The 24097-nt window shown below is 44.6% G+C and overlaps 1 protein-coding gene across 1 annotated transcript in view; it reads left to right on the top strand.

Annotated features, from left to right (window-relative positions):
- LOC126253465 (beta-1,3-glucan-binding protein-like) overlaps positions 1–24097 on the top strand; it is a 117129-nt gene that overhangs the window by 75324 nt on the left and 17708 nt on the right. Inside the window, exons 2-3 of the mRNA XM_049954820.1 lie at positions 3585–3812; positions 8535–8791. Of these exons, the coding sequence (XP_049810777.1) occupies positions 3585–3812; positions 8535–8791 (485 nt within the window). The remainder of the gene's footprint in view (positions 1–3584; positions 3813–8534; positions 8792–24097) is intronic.

Raw genomic sequence — 24097 nt, forward strand, 5'->3', positions numbered from 1 at the left:
AAGACACTGTGCGAGATTTGGAAAAGTGTGCAATGAAAAAGAGGGGTCGCTATGATTTTTGCATTTGGTAGATATTATATGTTGTGTATGAAATTCAGCTAACATAACTTTTTCTTTAGTCTAGGGTAGGGATATCGGTCACCAATGTCGAGAAAACTGATCTGACGTGGCACACTCATTTGCGATAGCGCCGCGCGAGCGGTGAAGCCAGAGTGAAATGGTCAGAACATTGCTCATATTTCACAAACGGTTTCATATATCGAAGTGAGATTTTGACAAATATAGCACGCAGAGAAGACAGTATTTTAGCATATCGTTATTATCTAAAACTTCATTGTTGCTATTCCAACACATACAAACTTTATTGGTAAAAGAATGCAATTTTTAAGGGCCATCGATGGCTGATGAAGTGAGAAATGCTATGGGTTTTGGAACAACATATGTGAATACATTAGACTTTTTGTACCGAGCATTTGTTTTTCATAAGCTACTGCCTTTACTTTTCCTCAGTTCCCCACTTAATAAATTTAATAAACCACTGTTCCTGAAGTCTTCCGCAATGGTCTGCAAGACATGTAAGTGAAGTGAGGCAGTGTAAACTCTGGTGTGTGCAAATTCGGCATGACAACCAGGGATGTGTAAGTTTTACTGAAAATTCGCCACTCATGACGCTTCTCTGAAAATGACAAACGGTTAACAAGCCAGGCGAAAATAAATCGTTGCACTTTCGACAGAATTATTTTTAGATACTGACGAAAGTATAAGGTGACAGTAGATCTTCATGAATGGTTACCATGCAAATGTGGGCATGGAGGAGCTCCACTTAATATTTACAAAAACAAAAGTGAGCTTAGGCTTCAGTTTAGAGCGGCGTTTCCCCTAAAGCGCTCGGCGTTTCCCCTTATATATTTAATATATAATTATATATTACATATATTTAAAAATGTCTGTCCGAATGTTTATTAGAGTATCGTTTAAATATAGGAAATAAATGGGTCAAGAACTTCCCGAGAGTTTTGGTAACAACGTTAAACTAAAACTTGGAGTATAGATAAACAGTTCTGTCCTTTTATCCAGTCAGATTTTTTAATTTCCCTAAAAAGTATCTGCTACTGTTTCCCTTAATCTTGTCCTGTGGCTCTATTTGCCAGTGGCTATCAACCACTGTATGGGAGTAGACGGATCCTGGGTTGATGTTAGTGATATATTTGGTAATAGTCGGACTGATTGCTCGATGGTCAGTGTTCTGTATTACACATGAGTAGCCTCGGATCCACGATATTTACGAACCGGGGCAAAAACTTGATAGTGGCTTCCCCTCTCCCCTCCCCAGCGACCGCTTGAGATAGGACTACAAAAATCTAAAAATCGGTTGGTTTTTCAAAAATAAGCTCGTTCTGTAGCACCCATCTGTCTGAAGCATTTCATATATAATACATGGGTCAGAGGAAATGTAAGGTTATTTGGTCTTATATGTGCCAAAATGGTGTCGCACCTCTTCACAGAGCATTCTTCTATCGCACGTCACTGTATTTCGCTCTGTAGAATTCAAACGTGTAATTTTTTGTAATGGGAGCCATCAAACCTATATCAAGGACAGTGGAAATTAAAATGACCTGTGGTGCCTCTCCTGCTCCCAGTCAGCCGGTTTGACATCCGAACCCCTTTAAAAAAAATCTCAATAGTGTGTGGGATTATTTGCGATCAGGAGAATAAAACTCTTCTGAAAGTTTTTTTCTTTATTGCCTATTACCTATTAAGTTTCTCTTTCATGTGACACACAAATTAAAGGTGGGAAACTTAAAAGCAATAAAGACTATAGGCAAGCAAGACAGTACACATTTCTTAAATCCTTAGGACCCAGCAATTTTTTTTTCACTCTAATCATGTTACGGCTTTAAACGGAGTGCTTTCCTTACTGCAAAAGGATCTATTACCTCATCAAAGTTCATTAAACGTTTTGCTACATGGAGAATCAAAATGTCGCTGTTTAATTCCGAAAAAGCTGTTAATACGAATAGTACCAAAGATGGGTGTGGTATGGTTTCTCGATTTGATTGCCTCTATTTTGTCACTGTCTGCTAGATAAAACGAAATAGGCCTTTCTAATATTGCACCAGTTGTAATACTCGGAAAATATGCGAGACTGTTTTGGCACAAACTCATTTTTATCTACCTCATTTACATAAATAATACGACAGAATATTATTCACTAAGAACCAATATCAAATGCCTATTAGGCTTACTAGAAGCAAAAAGTCTTACGTGAGGAAACAATTTCATATTTCATTCGTATGCTCCAGTTTCTCAAGCTGGGCCTGGACTCTTTCAACGCTCGTGACATTATAGAGATCGAAAATGGCGGTAGGACGAAATATTTGTATAAATCTGGAATGGTCATATTCTTTCATATAATTTGTGATGTCCCCGTTTCTTCTTCCTTATTCTAATAAACAATCTTGTCAAAATTTATTCTCCGGTTAACTTCACTAATCATGCCAGAATCATCGCTTTCGTTATCCAGCGTTTATTCTCCGGTGAAGCGTTATTACATGCTCGTACAACGCGTTTTCCGCGCTGCTCCGAGAATAGAAGTAAGCAGGTGCTAAGAGGGGACAACTGGTCCTTAGTAACTCGCGATGTGGCAAAAATTTTCTGTCAATTTCATTTTCTTGGATACACCGAGAAGATAATAGAATCTTTCTTACTCGTTATTCCAGTTAGTCGTTCAAATATATGTCATGTGAATCTAGGGATTTCGCTAATAATTGTAACAACGCTTATCATTTGCACATCCAATCAACAATATGAACAGATGCAGTGGGGATTCCCCTGGTATAGACATCACATACATTATGCACACATTCAAAAATTAACTTCCGATTCGTTCAGATGGCAATTTAGAATGTGTTCAAAAATGTTCAAAAACCAACAGGGATGCGTTTCAAAATCATACGAACAATCGATAGATCGACGTGCGCTGGATGCTAGGCGCTTTGTGAAACAATGTACTTCAATAATACAAATTTGGCGCCTGCCCCCTTCTCCCCCACCTTGAAAGTGCCGCCCGGGGCAGGTACCCTGCTTTGCCGCCCCCATCCCTCCCTCTACATTTGGGCCTGCACATGAATAAAAAAATGGCTCTGAGCACTATGGGACTCAACTGCTGTGGTCATAAGTCCCCCTAGAACTTAGAACTACTTAAACCTAACTAACCTAAGGACAGCACACAACACCCAGCCATCACGAGGCAGAGAAAATCCCTGACCCCGTGCACATGAATAGTTACAGTTAAGAAAAATTAATAATATACTTGATTTTACTGTCATAATCCAACTGAAACTCTGATGAGGTTCAAAGTGTAGGTGGCATTCTGTTGAAAGATACTCCACAAATGTTTAATCTTTCTTTTCTGGTCTCCATCTAATGGTTGCAGAACACCAGAAAAGTGTTTCTATGTTTTATAATGAAGCAATCATTCGTTTGTAGCGAAACACCGCTTACACCACCACCACCACCACCACCAACAACAACAACAACAACATTTAGCTCCAGCTAGGACGTGAGCACGCAATTGGTTGCAGACGAGCTGGGCATCGAGCTGGTCGCGGTGCACGCCAACATCAACAAGCCGATGGGCCTGCTGGAGGCGGGCCAGATCTCGGTGGACATCACCAAGCCCAAGGCCGGCCGCTGGGTCTACGAGGACCGCCGCGTGCGCCTCAAGCCTGGTGACGTCATCAACTACTGGCTGTACGTGCAGGCCGACGGCCTTGGCTACCGCCGGGACGACCAGAGCTTCACAGTTAAAGGTGAGCGGAGGGAGGCACCGGTTCGTGCGTCTGACTGCTCCATGTAGTACGAGGAAACGCCCTAAACGTTGGCTGTTCCATTTCTTTTCACAGCATAGAATTTTGTTTGTTGTAATTAGTCAGAAGAAGAGTCTGATGCAGCTCTCGTTGCTAGTATATTGTGTGCAAGTTCCTTCATATCTGCATAAATATATATATATATATATATCTCTGCCTCCCCCCCCCCAGCCCCCACCCGCCCCCGCCGCCATCTCTTCCCTCCAGGACTAAACTGACGATTCCTTGATGCCTCAGATACTATCCCATCAACTGCTCATCTGCCTTAGTAAAGTTAACCCATAAACATCTTCTCTCTCCAGTTCTGTCTGTAATAAGCTGATCCACACACATCTAATGTTTATTTTTTTAAAACGCAACATTTTGAAAGTTTTTATTCTTTCCTAATCTGCGATGGTAATCGTCCACATTTCACTTTCATATGACGTCACACACGAAATACTTTCAAAAAAGGCGTCCTAATCCTTAACATATCTACATCTACATCCACACTCCGCAAGCCACCTGACGGTGTCTGGCGGAGGGTTCTCCCTTCTATTCCAGTCTTGTATTGTTCGTGAAAAGAAAAATTGTTGGTATGCCTCTGTGCGGGCTCTAATCTCTCTGATTTTATCCTCGTGGTCTCTTCGCGAGATATACTTAGGAGGGGGCAATATTCTGCTTGACTCCTCGGTGAATTGTTCTCGAAACTTCAACAAAAGCCCGTACCGAGCTACTCAGCGTCTCTCTTGCAGAGTCTTCCACTGGAGTTTATCTATCGTCTCCGTAACGCTTTCGCGATTACTAAATTATCCTGAAACGAAGCGCACTGCTCTCCGTTGCATCTTATCTATCTCTTCTATCAACCCTATCTGGTAAGGATCCCACAGTGGTGAGCAATATTCAAGCAGTGGGCGAACAAGTGTACTGTAACCTACTTCCTTTGTTTTCGGATTGCATTTTCTTAGGATTCTTCCAATGGATCTGTCTGGCATCTGCTTTACCGACGATTAATTTTATGTGGTCATTCCATTTTAAATCACTCCTAATGCCTACTCCCAGATAATTTTTGGAGTTAACTCCTTCCAGTTGCTGACCTGCTATATTGTAGCTAAATGATATAGGATCTTTCTTTTTATGTATTCGCAGCACATTACACTTGTCTACATTGAGATTCAATTGCCATTCCCTGCACCATGCATCAATTCGTTGCAGATCCTCCTGCATTTCAGTACAATTTTCCATTGTTGCAACCTCTCGATATACTACAGCATCATCCGCAAAAAGCCTCAGTGAACTTCCGATGTTATCCACAAGATCATTTATGTATATTGTGAATAGCAACGGTCCTACGACACTCCCCTGCGGCACTCCTGAAATCACTCTTACTTCGGAAGACTTCTCTCCATTGAGAATGACATGCTGCGTTCTGTTATGTAGTAACTCTTCAATCCAATCACACAATTGGTCTGACAGTCCATATGCTCTTACTTTGTTCATTAAACGACTGTGGGGAACTATATCAAATGCCTTGCGGAAGTCGAGAAACACGGCATCTACCTGGGAACCCGTGTCTATGGCCCTCGGAGTCTTGTGGACGAATAGCGCTAGCTGGGTTTTACACGATCGCCTTTTTCGAAACCTATGCTGATCCCTACGGAGTAGATTTCTAGTCTCTGGACAAGTCATTATACTCGAACATAATAGATGTTCCAAAATTCTAAAACTGATCGTCGTTAGAGATATAGGTCTATAGTTCTGCACGTCTGTTCGCCGTCCCTTCTTGGAAACGGGGATGACTTGTGCCCTTTTCCAATCCTTTGGAACGCTCCGCTCTACTAGAGACCTACGGTACACCGCTGCAAGAAGGGGGGCAAGTTCCATCGCGTACTCTGTGTAAAATCGAACTGGTATCTCATCAGGTCCAGCAGCCTTTCCTCTTCTGAGCGATTTTAATTGGTTTTCTATCCCCCTGTCATCTATTTCGATATCTACGACTGTGTCATCTGTGCGACAATCTAGAGAAGGAACTACAGTGCAGTCTTCAGCTGTGAAACAGCTTTGGAAAAAGACTTTTAGTATTTCGGCCTTTAGTCTGTCATCCTCTGTTTCAGTACCATTTTGGTCACTGTGTGTGGACATTTTGTTTTGAACCACCTACCGCTTTGACATAAGACCAAAATTTCTTAGGATTTTCTGCCAAGTCAGTACATAGAACTTTATTTTCGAATACATTGAACGCCTCTCGCATAGCCCTCCTCACACTACATTTCGCTTCGTGTAATTTTTGTTTGTCTGCAAGGCCTTGGCTGTGTTTATGTTCGCTGTGAAATTCCCTTTGCTTCCGCAATAGTTTCCTAATTAGGTTGTTGCACCACCTTGGCTCTTTTCCATCTCTTACGATTTTTTTTCCAGGAATATCTGCTCGTAACAAATTTCTCTTTTTTGAACAAAATTCCTGTTCTGATGACAGTCCATATTAGCCTCTACGTTCCTGCTGTTGTCAGGCAGTTTCGTGCACAAGTAGGGCCGGCCGTGGTGGCCAAGCGGTTAAAGGCGCTACAGTCTGGAACCGTGCGACCGCTACGGCCGCAGGTTCGAATCCTGCCTCGGGCATGGATGTATGTGATGTCCTTAGGTTAGTTAGGTTTAAGTAGTTCTAAGTTCTAGGGGACTGATGACCTTAGAAGTTAAGTCCCATAGTGCTCAGAGCCTTTTGAACCATTTTTTTTTTTTTTTTTTGCACAAATAGCAAAACTCGGCTACTGCCTAGTGTCTTCCTTCCTAATTTCCTGATCTGATTCCGTCAGCATCATCTGATTTGACGCAACTCCGTCATCTTTAATTTTATCAACATTTATGTCATAGAATCTTTTCAGCCCATCATCAAGCCCAGACAACTTATCTTACAAGTCCTTTGCCATCTAACAGAATAACCGTGTCATTGGATACTCTCATATTTCATTTCTTCTCCCTGAATTTTGAATCTCTCTCCAAATTTCTCCATGATTTCGTTTACTGCGTGCTCGATGTACGAATTCAGAAGCATGGAGGATAGGCTAAAACTCACTCATTCCTTTCTCACTGGCTTCCCTTACCTGCCCCTTGACTATATTGGCTGCATTCTAATTTCTGTGAAAACTGTAAATAACCTTTTCCTCTCTGATGTTTTATATCTGTTAATTTTAGAGAATACATTTCCGTCGTCATTGCCCAGAATCATCTAAATGTACAAAAAACGGACTGTAGTAATTATTCTCCGAATTAGTAAGTCAGAGTGAGACTCTGCCTTCTAGGACAAACGTCATGTCACAGAATGTTTCGCTTTCGTGTGTTTCACGCTCAAGGCGCTCTATTTATTTAAGAAAGACCTTGTAAAAGACAATCATGCAGTGACTAATGGTATTTTGTATCTCTCTTCTGGAACCTGGGACGGAAAAAGTCTCAAAACTAAAATGTCTTGCATTAACACTGTACATAACTTTAATTATATTCCTGCAACTGCCACACCTAGTACTTTTAGTTGATACTAACTGGGCTATAGTTCACATTTGAAAGATAAGTGCAACTTATAGGTTAAGAAATTTTTTTATTACTAGACTGTCTTGTCTCAATATTTCTTCTTTTCCTGTTTGTTCATAAGCTAAAAACAGTAGGATAATATTGCTCAAAAAATATAAGAAATGTCTAAACCATACCTTTATTAAAAGGAGCCAAACTTAACGAATAATTTGTCACATTATTCTACACATACAGTGTCTGCAAGAATGTGATTATGATGATTGACTGTATATACCCTGAATAATGTTATTTTGTCGGGTGCTTTGACACATTATAGAATCAAATTAATGCATGTAGAATTGATGTTTATGTAAATTTTACCTCACAATTTTGTGAATTTCAACAGAGTAAAATTAAGTTACATAGTTCTGTTTCCTTGTTCTTGGTACTACGAGACGACTGCGCTTGTAATCATAAAGATCAGATCGAATTTGAAATGTAATTAGTTTCGTTAAAGTCTCTTCCTTCCATTAGCCTCAAACGAAAGGTTATCTTAATAAAGATGGCGTAAGAGGACAAGAGGATGTTAAAAATGTCGCGTGAAGAGCATGAAGTGTAGTGTATGGAGCTTTAGGAGGTCAATTTGAGGTCCTTTCCTGGCTTGACATTCCATCAGTTCCTTTTATCAAATCGTTGGTTTAGACTTCCCTACATCACTGTGCTATGTTGTAAACAGTTGCCGTTTATGACCTTCAATACAACCATAAATATAGTACATTGCAAATAATGTAAGTGCAGATGAATTTAATCATTAATAATTTATTTATTTCGTTTATCTCGTCGGATATGTTGTTTCGTGTAAAACTAACTATGATGATGTTCATTTACTGTTAGGTGATAAACTGAAGCAGCTGTAAAACGCAGAAAACGTAATCCATGAGAATGGCCATGTAGAATTAAAACAAGAAAAGAGAAGATTGTGATTGAAAGTGGCATACTATTTACAAAAATACCTGCAGGCTGGTAGTTTACAGCCAGAGAGCACCTGAAAAAATGTTTGTTGATAAATGCAATTAATACGTATTCGTGCACAACTTAATCTCCATAGCGAGCATGACATCGAAATCGGCCACCGGCGGCTCCAGGCTGTAGCTGTGTGACACGTCAGCTGTTGCCCTGTTGCAGAGTTGGTGTCGCCAGAGGCGCCCCCTGAGGCGGCAGCTGAGGCCGCCCCCCTTCCAGGTGGTCCTCCAGGCCCCCCTGGCCCCCCAGGCCCCCCTGGACCACCTGGGGCATCCGGCCTGCCTGGACCACCTGGCCCACCTGCGGCTGCCGTCCCACCAGGCCTGGGACCACTGCGCCCGAGGCCACCTGCTGCGGCCTTCCCGACACCACCGATGCAGACGACGACACCGGCCTACCCGACAGAGCCGTGTGCACAGGTAACTTACTTGGAGAGACTGCCTTACTGTGCCGCCTCTCAGCTGCTACTAGTGGTGGGCAGGAAATCGCGTATCTGTTAGAAATCACGGTGATTGAGAAGTCAGATATCGCAATAACAACTTAACCGAATCTAACTGCGATTTCAGTCACAGCAGTTGCAAGTAGCATTTCACATTCAACTTCGGGAGCTATCTGTTGGCCGAATTCCGTACTGGTTTTTGCGATTTCAGTTACAAGTCGTGGCTAGAAGTCGCGAGTAGCATCTTAAAAGCACAGTTAACAGTGCCATCTGTTGGCCAAAGTTCGTACTATGCTCATCTTTGCGACACGTTATCGAGTCCCACTGCGATTTCTGTGACAAGTAGCAACTGAGAGTCGCAAGTAGCAACTGAGAGTCGCAGTTAACAGTGCCATCTGTTGGCCAAAGTTCGTACTAAACTCATCTCTGTGACACGCTATAGAGTCCAACTGCGATTTCCATGACAAGTCGCAACTGAGTCGCAAGTAGCAACTAAAAAGCGCAGTTAACATTCTCTTCCTAGTGCCATCTGTTGACCGACGTACGTACTTCGTTATGAGAGCCTTGTGCCTCACGAGATCGATGTGCTATGTGTGCATACGAAGGGTTCATTTAAATAGTGGTACAAGTCCATTTTTGTTCCTTTTGAGATACAGAGTCGTAAAGTTAAATGAGTGCTGAAAAATCTTAAGTTGAGATACCAGAAATATTCAAGTATATGGCTTCTTGCTAGAGATGAACCTTTATTTATGTTTGTTTGGATCATTAATTTCCGAAGCATTATAGACAGAAAAGTGGAGGTAATGGACTTCTACCACTATTCAAATAAGCCCTTCATATTATATGACGACATGCACATTCAGCATCAGTTATGGTTGGTCAAACACAGCTGTGACTCTGAAGGTATTATATTAATAAGAAGCAACATTGCCTTTTTCTCCTGAAAATATCAAGTAACGTAACAAATGTGTTTGATTCTGCTTCCAATATGACAGTTTTGGTTAATACTCCACATGCCAACAAGACTTTGCAATGTTAACACAGCAGAACTCTGACATCTGGTTGTTGTTGTTGTTGTTGTGGTCTTCAGTCCTGAGACTGGTTTGATGCAGCTCTCCATGCTACTCTATCCTGTGCAAGCTTCTTCATCTCCCAGTACCTACTGCAACCTACATCCTTCTGAATCTGCTTAGTGTATTCATCTCTTGGTCTCCCTCTACGATTTTTACCCTCCACGCTGCCCTCCAATGCTAAATTTGTGATCCCTTGATGCCTCAGAACATGTCCTACCAACTGATCCCTTCTTCTAGTCAAGTTGTGCCACAAACTTCTCTTCTCCCCAATCCTATTCAATACCTCCTCATTAGTTACGTGATCTACCCACCTTATCTTCAGCATTCTTCTGTAGCACATCTGGTTAAGTGTAATGAAATGAAAACAATAGTATTGAGTCATATGAACGCCTCACTTTCGTTCACAGTTCAAGACTCTGGAGAAAAGTTTTACACCTGGTGTTCTACATGGCAACTTCACACACAAGAACTTTTTGCCGACACTACTACCACTTACATAAGTAAGATTTTCCTGTATTACTTTCAAGTAATGCACTTAAGCTATTCCTGATTTAACTGGAAGATCTGTACTTCCCACTTTCATATCAACAGCCTCAAAATGCATATTGTAGACTTTGGGATGTGTTACAGGTCAGTGTCACACCAAGACTGGAGAAAGGGGGGGGGGGGGGCGGCATGTCGCTCTCCAACAAGTTTTTACCAATAAATAAGTGGCAGAAAATTCACGGGTATAGGACGGCTTAACATGTGGAAAATGAGATCTTCATTATTCACTCACTGTATTTAACATTTATTATTCATTTAAAATCGCACAGAAACTTCAATAAAACAGTTTAATCACTCATCTGCACACTTATTTCATAATTATGGCACTTTTAAACTGCAAATCCTCTAAAAGAGCTGTCTTGAATCTTCACGAGTCTCTCTCTACAGCCTTGATGTGGATAGATATGTACAGTAACCAGTAATCAGAGTCGGAACTGCGTCTACAAAATCACAAGGATTTTTGAACATTTTTGCTGTCACTAATTACAAGCAATATAATTGACAGAGTAGATTGCTAATATTTGCTGTAATGAAAGCCACTCACTGGGGTATATTTCACATTTGCAAGAATGATCTCACTTAAGTAATTAAGTTAATCGAAACACCTTGAAACTAACCTCTCGTCTGACGAAAACGGTCTAAAGACGCAGTGGCAATTTCTCCAGATCTGTTGGCAATATATTTTATCACTTTACTGAGTGACTGAAATGTAGTTAGGGTACCTGTGAACATAACAATATGTTAGAATTATGTTCTAAACACGAACTATTACAGTACTGTATGGCTACTTACATATTAATTACACTATTAATATTTTCACAATTGTTTCTTTAATACAAAATTAAAGCCAACGGAAGAACAAACGTAAAACATACTTACTAATGACAGGTTTGTTGAGATGCAACTTTCTGTGTGGGGAGATGTAACTTTTTCATGCGGTGGTAAGTCGCGGAAGTAGCGGTGGTAGAGTGCGGAGGGATCATAGAGTAAATATCTCTGGAGTGAGCATTGTGTTCTGCGCATGTTGTCAACATTAAACCAGGATTGTCACGTGTTTTCGGGACATCGCTGTGCGTGTGTGGTTTCTGCAGTGTTTGAAGTTTATAATATCAAGAGTTTTTGTTGTTTCACCGTTTGTTGATGGTGTAATAGCGATGGTGAATTACTGTTGTTGCTACGGATGCAAAGAAAAATACACTCCTGGAAATTGAAATAAGAACACCGTGAATTCATTGTCCCAGGAAGGGGAAACTTTATTGACACATTCCTGGGGTCAGATACATCACATGATCACACTGACAGAACCACAGGCACATAGACACAGGCAGCAGAGCATGCACAATGTCGGCACTAGTACAGTGTATATCCACCTTTCGCACCAATGCAGGCTGCTATTCTCCCATGGAGACGATCGTAGAGATGCTGGATGTAGTCCTGTGGAACGGCTTGCCATGCCATTTCCACCTGGCGCCTCAGTTGGACCAGCGTTCGTGCTGGACGTGCAGACCGCGTGAGACGACGCTTCATCCAGTCCCAAACATGCTCAATGGGGGACAGATCCGGAGATCTTGCTGGCCAGGGTAGTTGACTTACACCTTCTAGAGCACGTTGGGTGGCACGGGATACATGCGGACGTGCATTGTCCTGTTGGAACAGCAAGTTCCCTTGCCGGTCTAGGAATGGTAGAACTATGGGTTCGATGACGGTTTGGATGTACCGTGCACTATTCAGTGTCCCCTCGACGATCACCAGTGGTGTACGGCCAGTGTAGGAGATCGCTCCCCACACCATGATGCCGGGTGTTGGCCCTGTGTGCCTCGGTCGTATGCAGTCCTGATTGTGGCGCTCACCTGCGCGGCGCCAAACACGCATACGACCATCATTGGCACCAAGGCAGAAGCGACTCTCATCGCTGAAGACGACACGTCTCCATTCGTCCCTCCATTCACGCCTGTCGCGACACCACTGGAGGCGGGCTGCACGATGTTGGGGCGTGAGCGGAAGACGGCCTAACGGTGTGCGGGACCGTATGGTCCTCGCCGATACCCAGGAGCAACAGTGTCCCTAATTTGCTGGGAAGTGGCGGTGCGGTCCCCTACGGCACTGCGTAGGATCCTACGGTCTTGGCGTGCATCCGTGCGTCGCTGCGGTCCGGTCTCAGGTCGACGGGCACGTGCACCTTCCGCCGACCACTGGCGACAACATCGATGTACTGTGGAGACCTCACGCCCCACGTGTTGAGCAATTCGGCGGTACGTCCACCCGGCCTCCCGCATGCCCACTATACGCCCTCGCTCAAAGTCCGTCAACTGCACATACGGTTCACGTCCACGCTGTCGCGGCATGCTACCAGTGTTAAAGACTGCGATGGAGCTCCGTATGCCACGGCAAACTGGCTGACACTGACGGCGGCGGTGCACAAATGCTGCGCAGCTAGCGCCATTCGACGGCCAACACCGCGGTTCCTGGTGTGTCCGCTGTGCCGTGCGTGTGATCATTGCTTGTACAGCCCTCTCGCATTGTCCGGAGCAAGTATGGTGGGTCTGACACACCGGTATCAATGTGTTCTTTTTTCCATTTCCAGGAGTGTATGTGAATGGAGGGATAGTAACTTTCCATGGGTACATACCATGTAGCTCTAATTATAGTTATCACATTAGTAAGAGACACTGTATATGTTTAAAAATTTCGAGACGCATTATAATTAAGGTTTGATTCTGTAGACCTATTTTTCTACGATTTTATGACTATCTAATAGATATTACGGCTCGTACAAAAGCTTATAAACAATCGCTTCCTCTCGTAAATTTGCTAGTGGAACAGGAAAGGGAATGGTTAGTTGTTTCAGCAAATACTATCCTCCATGCATTTATCAGTGACTTGTCGATTATGTATATAGATTACTTAGTCTACTCTTTATTTAATAAACTGGGAGCAAGTACGTAAAATGCGTTAAATAAGTACTTCAAAGTGTCACCAGTAAGAAAAATTGTGCTTTAGGTCGCAAAAACGAGAAAATAAATACGCCGAAATAGCAGAAAAAAGGACGGATTAGCAGGGATATAATCGCTAATGTGTGGCATATTCGGTGTTTTTCGGACACTTGAAAAAGTACTAGCGTACTGTCAAATCGTTTTGCAAGACTATCAGTGCGAAAATGTAGGTCATGCTCTGTAATACTATAAAGTGCCGTATCATACCGAAAACTACCAAAAATAGAGTGCATCTGAACTGTGACACCTACCGCAAAGAAGCAGATTGCAATACCACTTGCCCTGGTTTATTCCCGGTATCAAATGGATACTGTTAAAATGTCTGCGCAACATTTATAAATAATCCACGACACGTACGAGAAGAATCCGTCTGTACTAGGGATGTAGTGACATTCTAAATATACAGGGCGCTACACACACACACACACACACACACACACACACACACACACACACACACACACACACACACACACACACACACACACACACACACACGACGTCCCGAGATCACGTGACCAGGCCGGCAATGTATGTTGACAACACAAATCTGTTCTGCGCATGTGACTGCTCACGCCAGAGATATTTCCTCTATGGGAGGGATACACGACCTAGGTTGCTTAACTGCGACAAATCACAGTGAAGAATAACAGATACTGAAAAGTAGCATTCACAGAAATCACTGATATCGGAAAATCGCAGTTTAGCCCATCACTAACTGCTACTGAGTCTGTAAACTGAAGAGTGAGAAAGGGCTTTGGTGAGCTAAAGGCGTTAGTCTCCCAAATGGAACAAGTTAGGCAATTGAACGAGAGAGAGGGAGATAGTGAGAGAGGAGTTTAGGTATGATAAATCCTTTCCCTCCTTTGTACCTCCTCTGTTTCACCACAGATCACATGTCACTCATTTATTTGTACTAAGATTGCAGTACACGCAAAGCGCCTTGTAGCTTCCACCAGCATGAATAAAATGTCTAAGTTCTGAATAATGTACACCAACCTGCAATCTTCTACAGTTGTCTCCTGCAAAGAAAATAGCATATAGGTCGTGGGATGCCACTCGCTTATTGTTAGCAGTATATGAGAAATTGCACAATTATAGACCATTTTATGAATCACAAATTTCCATTCGTCACACTTTCACAGAGAATAAACAAAATAATAAACTGCAGATCTGGGTAATTACTATTAAAAAGTGTCCAGAAAACAAGAGGTTGCTAACTAAGTCTTAACTGATATCGACTGCGACAGACATGTCTGTCCTCAGTGTGTGTCGCACAAGCTCTAACGTTACAGCCGAATCACCTCGCTCGCCATCCAAGTCAGGCGCAGTCCGAACATCTCCGAAGTGCTTCCTTTGTCTTTTCGGTTATTACTCTGCTTGTAATCAATGCATTTGAAATAATGGAATGATAGCTTGCTACTGAGAGATCCTTCTTATGTGAAATAAAAGTAAATTCACTGTTTAGTTTTTTTAATATTAGCAACAGAAGTTTCATTTTGGCGCTCTACTTCCGGACACAGCAGCCAATCGCGGAGGAGGACCACAATTTAGGCGGTCTTTCTCATAACACATGTGCTGGATAAACCATGTCACTGGTGCCTCACACCACTCTCATCTTCACGCTGCTGCTTTTTCAATAGCTGTAAGAGCTTCTAGTAGCTGAACATGATGGCTGTAAAGCCAGAAATGCCACAAACTGCCGTACTGGCACAGTAACAGACTGATTTCTGTAGAGGTGTCCCGCAGAGTGCGGCGATCTCTCAATTCTTATTGTGCCAAATCTTTTCGCTCCTCTAGATTCGTAAATGTTACTTTAGTTCAACGAGGGGCGTTCAGTAAGTAACGCAATACATTTCTTTTTCTCGGCCAATTTTGGTTGAGAAATGTGGAATTTACTGAGGCGCATCGTGGAATATTCCCACTAAAGTCCCTACAGTTTCATGAAGTTCAGATAAGTAGCGGCGCTAAACTTAGCATTCCAAATGGCGTCTACAACGGAGGTGCATTCCAAGCAGAGCTGTCATTGAATTTCTTTTGGCAGAAAGCCAGAGCACCGCAGATATTTATAGGTGTTTACAGAATGTCTACAGAGTCCTGGCGGTGAACAAAAACACGGTGAGTCGTTGAGAGGCGCCTGTCATAATCGTAACAAGGTCGCACAAACCTCTCCGGTCTTCCGCGTACCGTCCGGCCGCACACGTCTGTGACTCGTGCAATGTTAGAACGTCCTGACACTTTCATTCGAGGTGATCGACATCCTACAGCCCAGATCTCGCACCCTCGAACTTTGAAACGTGTTTCATACAACATACACTGTGGTGACGGGACATGGGATACGATATTCACATATGCAGATGACTATAATATCGCGTACACAAGGTATAAAAGGGCAGTGCGTTGGTTGAGCTGCAATTTGAAAACAGGTGATTCATATGAAGAGGTTTCCGACCTGATGATAACCGCACGACGGGAACTAAGTCTTTGAATGCGGAATGGTAGTTCGAGCTAGATGCTTAGGACATTTTTGGCACTCCGTCTTCAGGCCACGAGTGGCCTACCGGGACCATCCGACCGTCGTGTCATCCTCCGTGGAGGATGCGGATAGGAGGGGCGTGGGGTCAGCACACCGCTCTCCCGGTCGTTATGATGGTATTCTTGACCGAAGCTCCTCAATTGGCATCACGAGGCTGAGTGCACCTCGAAAAAATGGCAACAGCGCATGGCGGCCTGGATGGTCACCCATCCAAGTGCCGATCACACCCGACAGCGCTTATTGTCGGTGATCTCACAGGAACCGGTGTAACCACTGCGGCAAGCCCGTTGCCGCTTAGGACATTCCATTTTGGAAATTGTTAGTGAATTCAGTATTCAGAGATCCACAGTGACAAGAATGACGAGAATACAAAATTTCAGGTACTACCTATCACCAAGGACAACGCATTGACCGACGGTCTTTACTTAACGACCGAGATCAACGGCGTTTGGGTAGAGTTGTCAGTACTAAGACGGGCGACACTGCGTTAAATAACTGCAGAAATCAATGCGGGACGTATGACGAACGTATCCGTTAGAACAGTGCGGCGAAATTTGGCGTTAATAGACTGTGGCAGCAGGTGAAAGACCCGAGTGCCTTTGCTAACAGCAGGACATCGTCTGCAGCACCTCTTCTGGGCTCGTCAACATATGTTGGACCGCAGAACAATGGAAAACTGTGGCCTGGTCAGAGGAGTCCAGATTTCAGTTGGGAAGCGCTGATTGTATAGTTAGTGTGGCACAGATCCCACGAAGCCAGGGCTCAAATTGTCAAGCGATTGTGCAGTCTGGTGGTGGCTCCATAAAATGATGTAGGCTGTGTTTACGGGGAATAAACCGATCGTTGACTGGAAATGGTTGTTCGGTACTTAAAGACCATCTGCAGCCATTCATGGACTTCGTGTTCCCAACAAAGATGAAATTTTTATGGATGACACTGCGCCACGTCATTGGGCCACAATTATTCGCGGTTGGTTGAACATTCTGGACAGTTTGAGTGAATGATTTTGTCATCCAGATCGCCCAACGTGAATCACATCGAATATGTATGGGGCATAATAAAGAGGTCAGTTAGCGCCCAAAATCTTGTACTGGCAACCCCTCCACAATTATGGACGGCTATTGATCCAGCATGACTCAGTATATCTGCAGGGGATTCAAACGACTTGTCCATGCCACGTCGAGCTGCTGCACTACGCCAGGCAAAAAGGTTCTACACGATACGATACTGGGAGGTATCCTATGACTTTGGACGCCTCAGTATATGTTTAGCTGAATGAAGATTCTGGAAAGTTAGTAGACTCTAGCGGTCGCTTTGGAAGACTAGGCGAGGTAGAAATAATCGCGCAACGGCGTAATCTGCGGCCCCTGGTGGGACGCGAGCTAAACGTCATCAATAGTGAAATGAGCCGCCACGGCTCACAGACGTTCCATACAACACTACAGTTTCTATCTGTACAAATATTACACACACCAAACAAATTTTTGCATCACCCCAGTTCCCAGAACTCCTGAAGATAGACGTTGACTGTCGATATTGTATCACAAGCATAATCCCATTGACTGTTCAGAGATGCCACTAAAAGCGCCCAAAGATGTAAATAACCGTACATGAGCAGCGCCTGTTGGACGGGGTCCGACAGCCGATCAGTTCCAGTCATTCCACCAGGAAGGAGGCACACGGCTCGTGTGGTCTGTAGTTCAACCATGCCTAGGTGGTCAATACCGCGGTTCGATCGCGTCCTCGTCGTTAATTCTTGCCAGGAAGGGCTCTCAACAGGGAACTGCCCAGGCGTCTCGGAGTGAACCATGGCGATTTTGTTCGGACATGGAGGAGATACCGAGAGACTGGAACTGTCGATGGCATGCCTCGCTCAGGCTGCCCAAGGGCTACTACTGCAGTGGATGGCCGCTACCTACCGATTATGGCTCGGAGGAACCCTGACACCAACGCCACCATGATGAATAATGCTTTTCGTGCAGCCACAACACGTCGTGTTACTAAAACTGTGCACAATAGGCTGCATGATGCGGAACTTCACTCCCGACGTCCATGGCGAGGTCCATCTTTGCAATCACGACACCATGCAGCGCGGTACAGATGGGCCCAACAACATGCCGAATGGACTGCTCAGCATTGGCATCACGTTCTCTTCACTGATGAGTGTCTCATCTGCCTTCAACCAGACAATCGTCGGAGACGTGTTTGGAGGCAACCTGGTCAGGCTGAACGCCTTAGACATACTGTCCAGCGAGTGCAGCAAGGTGGAGGTTCCCGGCTGTTTTGGGGTGGGATTATGTGGGGCCGACGTACGCCGCTGGTGATAATGGAAGGCATCGTAACGGCTGTACGATGCGGGAATGCCATCCTCCGACGATAGTACAACCATATCGGCAGCATCTTCATGGACGACAATTCGGGTCCTAATCGTGCACATATTGCGAATGACTTCCACTCGACTAGAGTGGCCATAATGTTCTCCAGACATGAACCCTATCGAGCATGCCTGGGATAGATTCAAGAGGGCTGTTCATGGACGACGTGACACACCAATCATTGTGAGGGATCTACGCCGAATGACCGTTAAGGAGTGGGACAATCTGAACCAACAGTGCCTTGATGAACTTGTGGATAGTATGCCACGACGAATACGTTCATGTATCGATGCAATAGGACGTGCTACTGGGAATTATAGGTAGCGTCGTTTACAGCAATATGGTCCACAACCTCTGAACGCCTCACTGTACGGTGGTACAACATGCAGTGTGTGGTTTTCACGGGCAATACAAAGGGCGGAAATGATTATGTTGATCCCTATTCCAATTTTCTGTACAGGTCCGGGGACTCTCGGAACCGAGGTGATGCAAAACTTCTTTTGATATGTGTATTTTCGACGATAGATGACCATTTCACGACACACTATACGAAAATTAAAAACAGCAATACTTCTCTTTTATTTGGTTACAAAGCAGGGAATATTCTCTAATGAAGTATTGACTCTTATAAGCTCATACCTTTGCAGTCAATTCGCTAAGCCGGCCGCGGTGGTCTAGCGGTTCTAGGCGCTCAGTCCGGAACCGCGCGACTGCTACGGTCGCAGGTTCGAATCCTGCCTCGGGTATGGATGTGTGTGATGTCTTTAGATTAGGTAGGATTAAGTAGTTCTAAGTTGTAGGGGACTGATGACCACAGATGTTAAGTCCCATAGTGCTCAGAGCCATTTGAACCATTTTTTTCAAATCGCTAAACCCACTGACTGACTTAAACATATTGTGATAAAGTTACACTGATATTGCTTAAGGTTTCTCAACTATACACAAATTGATAAAGTGTAATTAATCAAACTGATGTGCACATCGAAATCCATAAAGAAGGTATAAGTAAATATGTCTTACAGTACATACAAAAATTTAAAAGTACGCCTCTAAGAATAAAATGCTAAACAACACACCAAGTGAGTACTGCACAGACATACTATATTGTATGGAGAAAATTACTGGTGGAAGTGATGAACAGACAAGAGGAGCAGCGTGAGCGGGAGGAAGGCATCAATGCATTGTGAGGAGTGGGGGACAGTTGTAACATTAATAACAAGCATATTACCTTACGGCGAGGGAAAAATTTGTTAAAGGGCTGCTTTTACTTCAGCAAGGGTGAATAATTGAACTATATTTGATCAATAACGACTAAATCGCTTTTCTGTGAGTGGTGTTTGATATAATCCTTAATGATCAAATATAGCTTTGCCACTTCTGCTAAAGTAGAAGTATCGAGTTACCAATTTTTATTCCTCGCCATAAGATGAGCTTGTTGTAAATAATATAACTGTCTCCCATTCCACGCAATGCATTGACTCCTTTCTCCCTTATGATCTTCCCCCTTTCCCCCCTTTCGCCTGTTTATCATTTACACCGGTAGTTTTGTCCGTACAACATAGCAGTATGTGCCAGTGTACGCTTGGTGTGGTGTAGCGTCGCACCCAAATCCAACGGTTCTTTTCTGGAAGTTGCTTTGCTTCTCAGGCAAATGTTGGAATTGACAGTCCGCTCCGGTTTTTTCTACTCTGTCGTATTGTCAGCTCGCTAGTTATAAATAGAAAGCATCAGGTTGAGCAAGAAAGGAACTTCTCCCTCTTCGCTTCCAATCGTCAATCATCCCAGTACACGATTTGATTTCTTTTACAAAGCAAGCGAAATAAAATATGTGCACTTGAAATTACACTCACAGTCGAATTTACTTGTAAACTCCATCCTAAAATCAATTATAAAAATTGAAAAGAAATTTAGTGGATATGTTATACTGAATTCTTTACTGAAAAATAATATCCCTGACTTCGCAGGATCGATAACAAATTGGGATGGATGATGATCTGGGTGAATTCGGCGATATTCAGTGGTCACACAGTCAAGCTGAGGTGTACAGCGCCCGTGTGATGTATTGTACATGATGCCCATAATTAAAGCTCCAGTTTCAAAACCCAGCAAAAGGAGTCACTCCTCAGAATAACTTCAAATTTCAGCAGCATATTATTGACCCACGAACAGATTACGTAATGGAACAAAGGAAAATTCAACGAAAATTGAACCTGTCGAAGGCGCTGTAAGCGTCAGAGTACGCACAGAAATAGACGCGCGGTCCACGTTTGTTTCCTCACTTTGAGTCCGAGGCGCCCGTCGTGACTTGTCCCCTTGAAGGACCGCCCGGAGCTGGGAAAGCTTTTTTACAAGAACAGTGACTGCACCACTGACCCTGCAGAAGTTCCATACACTCAAGGGCGTGAAAAAGCCACTGGTACAACGTCTGTCAAGTGTCTCACGAAAATGATTACAAAAATCTTGAAGTGCAATGTTGCAGAGGGAGGAAAGCAGTTGGTCCGACGTCTGTCGAAGATTGGGCCACAGCATTGCAGGAGGTGCCGAGCCGTGATGTGCGAACATGCACTGCATGGGGAATCGCCCGCACGTTGCAGTATTTTACATTGCTTTCCTCACAAAATAATCTAAGTTCAGGAGTTGCTTCCTGTTGACTTGCCAGCTAGATAAAAGTTCTCTCTGGAATTTCTTGCTTGGATGGAAACGGACAGTGAATGGCCATGGAACATTCTGTAGGCAGACGGAGCCAATTTCTATCTCCATGGAGATGCCAATACGCAGAATTGCTGAATACGGGCAACGGAAAATCCACGCAAACATCAACCGGTACCACTTCACTCTGCAGACGTGACTGTGTGGTGCGGATTGACATCATTTATCGTAGGGCCGTATTTTTTCGAGGTGGTGAGTCCTGCGGGTCCATTTATCTGTACCGTCTCTGGAAAATGCTACGCGAGTCTTCTGTGTACCATTATCATTCCAACCATTATACAAAAACTGCGAAGACCTTTACGCACCGGGGACAAAAAGAGGAAATGGGGCAAATACTGCTATAGAGTGCGAGGGGTCACGACGAAACTCTCCATCTGCTGTATCGTCCAGGTATGACTTCTCGCAATGACCAAGGTAGATCCCACGTTGTACCGTGTAGTGTTCTATCATCGTCTTGTAATTTTAGCTTCTCTCACCCGTGATGATCCAGCTGCGTGGAGGGTCGTGGAACGCACTCCACAAATAATTGGAAAAATATTGTCGATAGTTTGGGTTACGGAGAATCTTGCAATGTCGTTCCTGCAAATAGTTCCAAAAGTGTAAAGTGTCCTTAGTGCCGTCTTGAAACAGATAAAGCACTGCATGTCCACGAAGCCACGTCACGGCATTAGCTTTCGTGCATGGGTAATACGTCTCATCCGGGAATAAGATAGTCTTGGTGTCGATAAGATTCGGCGTCACTCGAAGGAAGTATGCTGACATTTGCCTCACTGAGTGCCACACTGCCGTAGACTCGCCACAGCTAAGACGGTGTTCATCGTTGTCTTGAACACCACAGCTCATGCACGTGGGTGAGCCTACCATGTGGATCGCATGTAGCCTTGATCTGGTCACCTGCTTACCGTTGACAGTGATGTACCACATCACCGTGACGTCAGTGTCCAGTTTTGTCCTCCGCACTGCTCGCCAGTTGACGTTCGGGTGCTTCCTCTCCACGACGTTATCGGGTCGTCCACGTCGCAGGACCCGATAAACCGTCTTTGCCGTCGCCAGTTGAGTCGCTGGTAAGGCAAGTCGAACGTAACTGATTTCTAGGTAAAGACATCGATGTAGAAGAGCGAGGAGGGGATGTGGTGTATCGGCACAGGTGGCAACAGGGAGGGCGGTGCTAGTTCTATTAACAAACTCGTCAGACTGTCCAGACGGCGGTGCCATAGTTTGACTAATGTGCTCACAAATAGGGTGACCGCTCTGTCATGAACGTGATAAAGGCTAAGCCCTCCCCGATCCGGTGGAAGGGTGAGAGTCTCATATTTGATCTTGAAAAGCATTCCTGAACTCACGAAGGACCCAAAAGCCGCAAGTGTGCGGCGAGCTAACATCACTAGTATAGGTAATATCTGGGCGACGTGCGGAATGCGTGACGCTAAATGTGTGTTGACATATTGGGTCCGTTGGAAGATGTCCAGGGCTCGTAGGCGGTTGTTGGCAATCCCAGATCGAACATTTCGTAAAAGCCGTCGAAAGTTGTGAGCAGCGGTTCGTCGTATATCGTCTGTAAAATCAATGCCGAGACATTTCAAAGTATCTCTGAGCTGTAAGAAGGTGACACTGTTCAGACAATACGACCCCGATGTTCGTCGCCACCGATTTTGCAACGTTGATAAGACTACCTGTGGCCATGCCATACGTCGCTATCCAATTGAGTGCGCTAGCGGTGTCGTCGCCGTTGCGGATGACAATCACCAGGTCGTCAGCGTACGCTTTACATCGGAAAGTGTGGCCTCGTAACGTCATACCCGTTAGCCGTTGGCGCAGGCCGCAGAGAAGTGGTTCCATGGCCACAGCGTAAAGTAAAGTGGACAGAGGGCAGCCTTGGCGTATCGATCGAGAAATGGTGAGGGGCTGCGTAGGTCGGCCGTTGACGATCACTTTGGACGTCGCGCCACGGAGTAGTCGCATGACGACAGTGACGAATGGCTGTGGGTACCGCATATGTTGGATGACCGCTTCCAAATAGTCGTGGTCCACTCGGTCGAAAGCTTGATTGAAATCGATTGCCGCCAGTGCACCCTTCAGACGGCATACCTTCGCCAGTGAGATCAAGACACGATTTTCACTGAGTGCTGTTTGAATATTATTGTCGCCTCCTAATGACGTTTGATAGGGCGAGATATCGTTTCGTAAGGTCTGGCGTATCCGCGCCGCTAACAGTCGAGAAAAGATCTTAGTCACAGTTCAATAGCGTCAACGGGCGGTAGTCCTGCAGCCGTGAGCCACCGGACGGTTTGTGAATGGGGATAATCATCCCTTCCACAAGGGCCGCAGGGAGCGGCACTTCCGGGGATAGTAGCTCGCGACAGATGTCCGTCCATCGGGTGGCTAATAAATATTGAAAAGTCCGGTAAAATTCCAAGGGGAGGCCATCAGGACCCGGAGACTCGTTGACAGCTCCTTTTCCAGTGGCGTCGATCACTACTTCTTCCATAATTTCTTCCATCAAGGCAGCTTCCATTGCTGGGGTGACGGTCTGAGAGACGTCCTCCTGTACTGTCGGATCAGGGGTCTGAGCGGAATAGAGCTGGGAATAATGATCGTAGAACGCTGTGTTTGTCTTGTTGCGTGGTGAAGCGACGGCCGTCCTCCGTGTCGAAGCATATCATCGCTCGTTGGCATCGTTTACGTTCACGAAGTACGTGGAACATCGACGGCTGTTCGCTCGGTATCCGATCCTGCTTCCTCGAGCTGATAACCACCCCCTCTAGGTGGTGTCGCATATTAGCGATGATCTGAGCCTTAGCACGGTGGACCGCAGTTTGTCGTTCCGGAGACGGCGCCATAGCATCGCAGTCACGCAGTACCCTGAAGTAAAAGTCGAGTGTGTGTCTACGCCAAGCAACGTGGTCGCGACCGTAGGTTATCAACGTTCGCCTCAGCGCCGGTTTGGCGCGGTCCAACCACCAGCGGATCGTTGTAAGATATGCACGGAGGCAATTTTCACACGAATGCCACGTATCCTCAATAGCTTGGCAGCAATCCGGGTACGACAATTGA

The sequence above is a fragment of the Schistocerca nitens genome, chromosome 4 (assembly GCF_023898315.1).
Source record: "Schistocerca nitens isolate TAMUIC-IGC-003100 chromosome 4, iqSchNite1.1, whole genome shotgun sequence".
Taxonomy (NCBI): Eukaryota; Metazoa; Arthropoda; class Insecta; order Orthoptera; family Acrididae; genus Schistocerca; species Schistocerca nitens.